The sequence below is a fragment of the Sinocyclocheilus rhinocerous genome, unplaced genomic scaffold (assembly GCF_001515625.1).
Source record: "Sinocyclocheilus rhinocerous isolate Xijiao unplaced genomic scaffold, SAMN03320098_v1.1 scaffold2230, whole genome shotgun sequence".
In the NCBI taxonomy this organism is placed as follows: domain Eukaryota; kingdom Metazoa; phylum Chordata; class Actinopteri; order Cypriniformes; family Cyprinidae; genus Sinocyclocheilus; species Sinocyclocheilus rhinocerous.
In genome coordinates, this window is record NW_015659700.1 from 12904 (window position 1) to 22780 (window position 9877).

The window sequence follows — 9877 nt, forward strand, 5'->3', positions numbered from 1 at the left end:
TTGTTTGTCGTTTCTCCGATCACAAATGCAGACATGGTTTTATGTTTACGCAGCGCGATACGCAACGCGTAAAAAGACAGTATAAGTCATTATAATCCGTAATTATGTCCCCACTGGATGGGTTTTAATGTTTTTGTCTCGTCACTCCGGCCGGGACACGGCATCAACAGTATGGTGAGGGCCGTAATATTTCCGTCACACGCTTGAGGAATTCAGCCAATCACAACGCACTGGATTGGTGGCCAATCAGAGCACACCTCGGCTTTTCAGAACGATGAGCTTTGTAAAAATCGACGCGTTTCAGAAAGGTGGGGCATAGAGGAGCAACAATAATGTACATTATGTGGAAAATAGTGTGTTTTTTTTAACCTTAAACCACATAAACACATTGCATTACACCAAATACACAACATAATGTTCTTTTTAGCAACGTCATATGACCCCTTTAAGGTTTTTTTTTTTTTTTTTTTTGAGGGATAATAGTTCCCGTATTTTAAAAAACAAAACAGTAATTCTCTTTATTGCTGAAGTGTCTGATTAGATCAAGAGGAAAAACATACAGCTATTTAGCGAATGAATTAAACATCGAACAGTGTCTGATTGGAAATTTGGTGTATGGTCTTGCTCTCACTCACAGTAAGTAAATTTGTTAGAGCATAGGAAGTTTAAAAGCCAAAATGTTATGATGTAAAATGAAGAAATATTTCACATTCTGCACTTCTAGGTCACTAATCAAATAATAAAATTTGTGACATTGATCATGTGAACCTTTGTACAATTGGTCAGATGTTGTTCTTCCATTAAAGCACAAGATGCTCTTTGGACCGTTCTAAAATCCATAACGGAAATTGATATCATTAGCTCTTGGCTTGATTGTGTTATCGAGCAACTAATAATGTGTTGCTAATGTTACACAAACCATGTTCCAGGCCCCATCCCGCAAGTTGACGAGACTGGTACGTGTTTGTGATGGTAGAAAATGGGCTGTTTCAAACCACATCTTTTTAAACTGTCTTTTGGTACACTGCAGTTTTAAGGAGAAAATGCTTAACAATGGTGTTGACTGATGATTTTGAACATGGTTTGTCTTTAAGCCTATTAAAAATACCATAGACAAGTAAACAATGTTAAAAACTTGATTTTCACACTAGGGTGAGAACTGATACATATTAGAAGCATGTTTGTTATTGGTCACAGACATTACTGCAAATGCATTATAAAATAATGTGCCTGAATCCAGATGTACATGAATACATTTATACGTGTAACCTGTAATTTCTCGTTCTATCCATGCTGAGACTTTAAATGTGTTAAAGGGGTCATATGATGCTGCTAAAAAGAACATTATTTTGTGTATTTGGTGTAATGAAATGTGTTTATGTGGTTTAAAGTTAAAAAAACACATTATTTTCCACATACTGTACATTATTGTTTCTCCTCTATGCCCCGCCTTTTTGAAACGCGTCGATTTTTACAAAGCTCATCGGTCTGAAAAAGCGAGGTGTGCTGTGATTGGCCAGCCATCCAATGCGTTGTGATTGGCCGAATACCTCAAGCGTGAGACGGAAATGTTACGCCCCTCACCATACTGTTGATGCCGTGTCCGGCCGGAGCGACGAGACATAAACATTAAAACCCATTACAAACGAGGCATTTGTTGCATCCAGTGGGGACATAATTACTGATTATAATGACTTATACTGTCTTTTTACGCGTTGCATTGCGCCGCGTAAACATAAAACCCTGTCTGCATTTGTGATCAGAGAAATGACAAACAACAAGTGCTAACGTTAATCCACACTGCCCAAAACTCGCGTTTGAATCATCAGTGGCAAATGATAAAAGAAAACGTACTTACGTGAGTCAGAACTGCCGGCATTTTAGTCTAACGTAACTCTCCCAGGATCAGTAAACAGTCCTCCATAAAATGTGCTGGCGATCCACAGCACTAAGTTGATGTATTTCCTCAGCGACCAGCACAGATCAGCTCTAGGCATGACGAAGCGGATATCGTCTTCTTTTGGAAGACCAAACAAAGTAGCTTCGCTTTCACAACGAAGCACACAGCGTCTTCACGACATGGCGGCAGCGGCAACAATACTACAGTGAGAATAAAAGTTACGCCGTCTTTCTTTGCGTGAACATTTGGGCGGCGTTATGCAAATCTTCCCACATAGTGAGGTAGATATGTGGGGGCGTGTTCGAACGAGCCGTTTTAGGTAGGTGTGGCTAACTCTTAACTTTTATAAAGAATATCTCTTTGGATTTGAGACTTTAGTCTTTGCAACTTGACAGATCTTCTTTATGCACCAAGAGCTTGTAACACTCCAAAGAGAAAGGAAAAAATGAAATCGCATCATATGACCCCTTTAAAGATGGAAAATTCAAGCTTGAGGAACTCCAAATATGCCATCAGCAGCCCACTTCTGCTATTCAAAACCTTTCAAAAAAACCTTTGTTTCTAATGTGCAGGCAAAGTGTTGGTCAACAAGTTTATTTCGTGTAGGAAACCACTAACTGTGGTTATACTATACTACTGTGGATAATAAGTGATCCATTAACATTACGGCATATGGTCTGTTCACTTACTGTGTTGGCTGTCATTCATGGGCCGTGTTCAGAGTAATTTTAAGCTGCCTCTTCCGCCAGCTCCATATATTTACTCTGTCGTTTTACCTCGTATAACCCTGCTGACTCAGAGGAGTCTGTGTATCCCAGCGTCTCATATTAAAAACCGAGAGCAGCTCAGCGGAGTGGCAAGAGCTGTTGTCAGGAAGAACGTAGAATAGAAGTCGTAGAATATGGGTCAAAGGTTTATTGAGCCATCTCCTTGTTAGTGTCGAGGGCAGGTGAGTAATTCCCTTATGTTTGCCACTTGTAAGTAGTTTTTAATTTATTCTAGATGTTTCCTTACAGATGCTGAAGGCATTGGAGCAATTTGGGGTGCTCCATTTCTTATTTAAAATGAGTAAATGTGATTATTCTTCTGTTGATCATTGATGTGCGTCTTGTGTACCACTGTTCTTCTCTACCTTGATGTGACAGTAATTGTAGCAGATTTCCTTCTAATCCCAGTAACCGTAACTTGTGTCTCTGGAACAAATCCTGTGGATTTATCCCCACTAAAGGGCAATTAGCAAATTAATTCCCACCAAAATAATTTTCCTTCAGAATTTTGTTTTTGTAGAGTGATAAACAGTAAGGATGCCTATTTCTTCCCACAAATTCTTGTTTTTTTATTTAATTTTATTTAATTTTATTAAAATGCTATTGAGTAAAACAAAACATGTTGCAGATATGTTTAATTATACATTGTCATATGCACAGCAATTTAGAATTCAACTTTCAGTTGTAGGAAAAATCTGTTCAGTTCAGTTGGCAAATCTGTCATCCAAGCTTTTCCAGTAAAAGAAGTGAGTTTTCTGTGATTGTCCAGGATTCAGTTTGTGATCTGTTTAGTCTACTTCATGTAAAAGAACTACACCATTAATTTTGCATGTATTTTTACATATATACACTACCATTGTCTCGTGACCCTTCAGAAACCATTCCAATATGCTGATTCTGTGTTCAAGAAACAATTCTTATTATTAGCAATGTTAAAAACAGTTGTGCTGCCCAATATTGATAACAATATACATAATTACATAAAATTATACTTTCATAAACTACATAAATCAGTACATAACTACATACTATCAGTATTTATTTGAAATAAAAACCTTTTGTAACATTATAAAGGTGTTTACTGTCACTTTTGATAAATTTAATACATCCTTGCTGAATAATAGTATTAATTTCTTTCAAAAAGTAAAATTTTACCTCAAGCTTTTTAACAGTAGTGTGTGTGTTTGTTTATGAAATATTCAGTTTGTTTTTTTCACTGCTACTCCTAAATAGTGATCCCGGAAGCACTGGTTTGCGAGCACTATGCGCTCATGTATTCATGCATGCGTTTGGTGTTAATGAACCATTCCTGTGTTGTCATTGTGGTAATAAAAACACAGACGTGCAATGAAATTTTTGAATTGGACTGAAGATGCCTTATATATGGTTGTGGAATGCACATACTTAATTGTTAATTTTTATTTTTTTTTTTTCAAAGAAGTGGCTGAAGTATTTTTGGAGCATGTTTGTGATGTTTGAAGAATGTTCCTGTAATCGCTTTATTGCTGTGTACGCACATTGCTTTCTGCTCCAGCATGAAACCCTGCATGGTGCCGCCACTAAACCTGTGCAACCAGTCCTCAAATACTTGGCCCAAAGCATAAACTGTTCCGTGTGCCGCAATATATGAACATCAGCTCAAGCATTGCCAAATGTCTGGATCACCAAGGTTTCCATAGATTGCAGATTGCTGCCAAAGTAGTGTTTCCAATGGTTGACTTTCTGTTCTATTCTGTTATGCTCCGTGGAAATATTTTTGAGCGCAAGAACACATCTTTTGTAAACGTCCAGACAGAAACTTAGTCTGCTCAACCTGCACAAGATCCCTAGTGGAGGGCTCGCAAAATTTCAAAATCCCTGGTAGCCTTTCAGGCAGGCACTCTTCAGATTTGGTAGCCTGAGATGAATTTAACTAGTCCGAATAAAAAGACAATTTTTTTACGTAGAAAACTGGATAGGAGTCGAAACATCAGTCATAAACATTTTCAAAACACAAATATCAAGGAAAGAATTTTATTTATCTATTTACAGGGTATCTGCAGGATTTTTAAAATCAAATTTAAGGCTTTTTATGACCCTTTTAAGACCTACACAAACAAAAAATTACTACAATATGAGCGGAGCAGGGCAATGTCTATGGTAACATATTAAACCATAAAATGACATGATTTACAGTTCAGACACAGCTTTTCACAAACCCACAAAAAAAAGTCTTATAAAATGATAAACATCACATTTCAGCTTTTAAACCATTTTTAAGAAAAGGGATGAGTCAGACATATGAATTATTATATTAATTTAAAACATATGACAATATATGTCTTACTGTCTTAATTATTAAGAATTTTAGCAGACATTAGCTTCTTGTCGATCCACTGTTTCACAATAACAATGTGTTTGATGTGTAAAAACATGGGTCAATTTTCGCATTGCAACCCTCTACATTGCGAGTAAATCACTCGCATATGCGACTAAATCTTCACTCTGGGCGACTAAATGACGTCTAATATTAGCCAATTGCTAATAAATTCTCAGATTTTACTCGCCAGTGTGTGAGTTGGAGGCTAAGTATAAGTTTAGCTCAGATATATTTTCTCTCGCCGAACACTCTCTGACTGAGCGCATCAGTTTCACTCTCCGCCAAGCCCTGTATTTATCGTACCGTAAACTCTAGTGTGAAGGCGCACGACTCGCCGTCGCTTTGTTTCACACACACGCAGCGAGAGAGGGAGAGAGAGAATTGACGCGCTACATGTAAACGATATTCTTTGTTGTATTTTACTGTCAAAATAACGGAGTTCTTTTGGAATTCTTCAGCTTTTAAGAACTAAAGCTTTCTCCGGTAGTGGGCGGAACTAATGCGCAAACATCAATCTTATTGGCTGGTGCTCACCTATTATCGTCCCTGTTTTGATTTCAGCAAATCAGTTCGAGCGAACATTGGTCTGTAAGAACAGCAGACGGACTTACTGAAAATGCAAATTAATTTTCTGACGGTAGGAGGTGCTTCTGGACCAGCAGAATAGAGCTGTTTCCCCGGTAACGGCTGTACACAAAGCAGCTGCTCTCATGAACGCTACTTTATCAGGCATTATAGGTAGGATGAAATGAAAAATTAAGACTTAGGACTTAAAGGACCTGCGGGAACCCTGTATTTAAGATAGCCCATCAGGCAGGGTGGTGATACATTTTGGTAGCCCGACTGTAAAACACAGTAGCCCTGGGATGTCAGGCTAGTGGTTCTGCGAGTCCTGTATTGTCTTTGAACAGGATTAGCAAGTGAAGTAAAAATCTGATTCCACTATTTGCTGTTTGTTTTGTTCATGAAATCCTCTTAAGATTTGTTGTCTTGTCTCTTAAGTGATGGTGATGACGGTGTGTGTTTTGGATAATTTCACAGCACTTATCACATCACTTCAGTGCCATATTCAAAGACGATCTGAGTTGCGGTTGTTTCAGGAAGAAGTTGTGAAACCGCCTTCCACCACATCCTGTTTTAGAGCGGCCCTGTTAATCTTGCTCACTACTTTACGTTTGTTGTTTTGGTTAACCACAACACTATTGTTTTTTTTTGTTTTGTTTTTTTGCTTTCTTTCTTTCTTTTTCTTTAAACCATATGGTTGCCTATGAATTAGCTTCTGCAAACAATATGAAGTCCCATCTGTGGATTTCACTTTTTTGGGTTATATTAAACCACTTTTGTATCAGTTATAAACTTCCAATATCTATCATCTTCAACTGATATTCAGCTGCCATTCTGTAACTGATGGTTGTGGTTTGTGCTTTATATTTTGGGTTGAGTGTAAAGTCAACTGAGTGATCAATGAAGCAGGTCTCCACTCTCACTGCAGGCAGTCCATGTCTTAACCAGGCTCCCCTGTGGTTTCTTTTCCAGGTGCCATTCTCGGCCGATCAGAGACGCAAGAGTGTGTGTTCTACAACTACAACCCCAGCTTGGAGAACCGAGGAAACCGCAGCGGTATTGAGTCTTGCGTGGGAGACAAGGACAAGAGGCTTCATTGCTTCGCAACTTGGAGAAATGTTTCAGGATTGGTTGAAATAGTAAAGCAAGGCTGCTGGCTTGATGATATCAGCTGCTATGACAGGTAATCTCTTGTGGTTATATGCCTGTTTGACATTACCAAGGAACCAAGATGGTCTGATACAAATAAGTGGGGAGGAAAAAAAGGCCAATTTCTGATTAATTGACTGGTAGTTTTTAAAATGTATATATTCATTCAAAAAATGTAATGTAACAGTTTTATAGTTTTTTTTTAGTTTTTTTTATTCATTGTCATAATGTGGTCCATTGAGGATTAACTGCACTAACTTTAACTGGATAATTTTGAGTCCGATTTGAATGAAAGAGACAATGACATGCGCTTCAGTGATTCATGTGTTTATTCAGTGCTTGCTCTGACGAATTCACTGAATGATTTGTTAGAATGATTCAAACTGATAACCCAGCAGTTTATGAGTCTTTTTGACTGATGGTCTCTGTCACTGTTAATCCACATTATTTTAAGTGTCGGGTTCAGTGCTAACCATAGTCACATGTCACAGATTTCCCTTTGAATAACGATTGTTTTGATTTCATTTATAGAGGCTGTAGATGAATCCTTCAGTGGCGCCCAAATGTTCAGCATTTATTTTTGACTGTATCATTGTTCCTAAATTTGTAACTAGTGAAGATGTTCTTGCTGCTGACAAGCAGTTTTTCCTCTTGTTTTGCATTAAATGGGTGGTTCACTGTTTTTTGTTCTAGGCTTGATTGTGTTTATGGGGTGCAGTCTAACATGTGTTAATGCTTAGTTTTTAAAAAAATGCATTATTTTTCACATAATTGACCTTTATTCCACACCGCTCTGTCCCTTCTCTGAGAAACACACTGATCATTTCCTTCTTTTATGAAGCCCCTTGCTCAGAAATAGGCGATGGGCTCTGATTGGTTAGCTAGCCCATTGTGTTGTGATTGGCTAAACCGCCTCTAGTGCGCGTCTAAACTAGGGCTGTGCGATATGGACAAAAAAAAACTATCGCGAATTCTTTTATCAATTTTGCGATTTCGATTTTAATCACGATTTGACACACAGACATGCTTTACAGTCATAAATGCATTCAGTGTGAATTTGAAACATATTTCTAAAAGAAAACCAATTAGAGCTTTATCAAACATGTTTAACATGCTGTAACATGTCTCTAGAACAGACATAAGGCAAAATAATCACTAAGTAAAGGTGTAACAAAATGTCTCTAGAATAGACATATGGCAGAAAAAAATAAATAAATCCCGTGTCCAGGGATTTTTTTGCCATGCATTGGTCCATAGAGCTCTTTGTGGCGTTGCCTCAGATGTTTAACTAGATTTGTTGCGCCAAGTTCAAACGTACTCCGTCTGCAGTGCGTATACAGTATGTGTATGCGGTGCAGAAGCAGCACGGACTCATTTTGCTTTCGCACAGGATGCGTTTGCAGTCCGCTCCTGATCCGCGGCTGTTTACCACAAACACAACGTTGTTTCTGAAAATGCTTTTTCAGCATTGTGATTCTCTTTTATCATAGTACAGTAATACAATCTTGCATTACTGTCTATCTATGCATTTATGGTGTAATTTCTAAATTTTTTACTGCGAATAATGCACTGTCACTTTCAGCGCGTGCAGCACAGCAGAAATAGACTCCGTGCGGAAACGATCGCAGCATGACTGCTGCAAACGCACCGCTCCTGGAGCACCCTGCCGGAGCGCAATCGCGTGCAGTGTGAAAGCTCTGATCCGTTATAACATTGGCGCGGAAAAAATGTGTGAACCTGGCGTTACGTTTGTATGCCCGCCCGGTCTGTTCTGTTCTCGTGCTCCATTTAGGCGCGCTGCATTCTGATTGGTTCGGATAGCATACTGCAGGAGGTCGGGGGCGCCGAAAATCGTGCTATAAAGCGATTTAGAAATCGCGCAAGCTCAAATCGCGATTTTATGACGATTTCGATTAATCGCACAGCCCTAATCCTAATTAAACATAAGTTGTATTAATTAACAATTAATAACAATAATATATTAAACTGCCAGAATTTTAAAAGACGATATCTCCGTTTGCATTGAACTTTCAGCTTCGTAACTTTGCAGATATTGTTTATGCTCAAACAGCAACATTACACACTAACTAACGTTAAAAAAGTGAAATCGCAATGAACCACCCCTTTAACATTTGTACAATGATTGTCAAATTTGATGAATGTATTAACTAAAGGGCTAAAAATACACTACCATTCAAAGTTTGGTTTGATAATATTTTTAATTAATACATTTATTATATAGAAAATATGCATTTCATTGATCAAAAGTCACAGTAAAGACATTTAGAATTTTACAAATGACTTCTGTTTCAGAAATGCTGTTCTTTTAAACTTTGTTTGTCAAAGAATCCTGAAAAAAAAATAAAAATAAGCAGCAACTGTTTTTAACCTTAATAAGAATAATTTTTTTGAGCTCCAAATCAGCATATTAGAATAATTTTTGAAGGATCATGTTACACTGAAGTAGGCATGGGCTGGTATGATATTTTGACGGTATAATAACCTTAAGCAAAAATATCACGGTATTGTCGTTACAGCTCTAAAGTGTGTTATTTTTAAATGAATGGGTGTAAAAAAAAAATAATAATAAGCTTTTTTCCGCTGAACACAATATATTTTGTTTTTGAGCAACATACAGAATATTAGGAACAATAGATTTTGTTTATTTTTTCTTTGATTTGTTTCCTAAAAAATAAGAAAAATAAAGACTGACATCTTTATTAAACCTAAATCTGTAATTACAGTTTTTTCATTTTAGTTATATAATTCATATACATATCATTTATATAATTTCATATCATTTAGTTATATAATTTCATAAACATAATTTGATTTAATAATAACCCAATCTGAAGCAAAAACAATGTTCTGACTAGCTTTGTGAAAGTATACTACATGCCTGAACGAAGCAAACAGTAGATGCTCTGAATGAGATGCAGATTCACTCTCTGACAGCAGGAGGCGCTCATGGAACACCAGATACGCATTTCCTTGGTTACCACTGTAAACAAAGCAGCACTGTGCTGAAACACTGCTTTAATATGAACTATACAGAGACGAGATGAAAAGAAAATACCACGTAAACTTTTCTGAAGACAGTCAGTTCCCCTCAGAAACACATTCATATAAACCCCCAAA

At 37.4% G+C, this 9877-nt stretch overlaps 1 protein-coding gene across 1 annotated transcript in view; it reads left to right on the forward strand.

Annotated features, from left to right (window-relative positions):
* Positions 1-4293: 4293 nt before the first annotated feature.
* The window catches only part of LOC107724023 (activin receptor type-2A-like), a 34895-nt gene continuing 29311 nt past the window's right edge, over positions 4294-9877 (forward strand). The window contains exons 1-2 of the mRNA XM_016532783.1: positions 4294-4336; positions 6563-6773. Coding sequence (XP_016388269.1) covers positions 4294-4336; positions 6563-6773 — 254 coding nt within the window. The remainder of the gene's footprint in view (positions 4337-6562; positions 6774-9877) is intronic.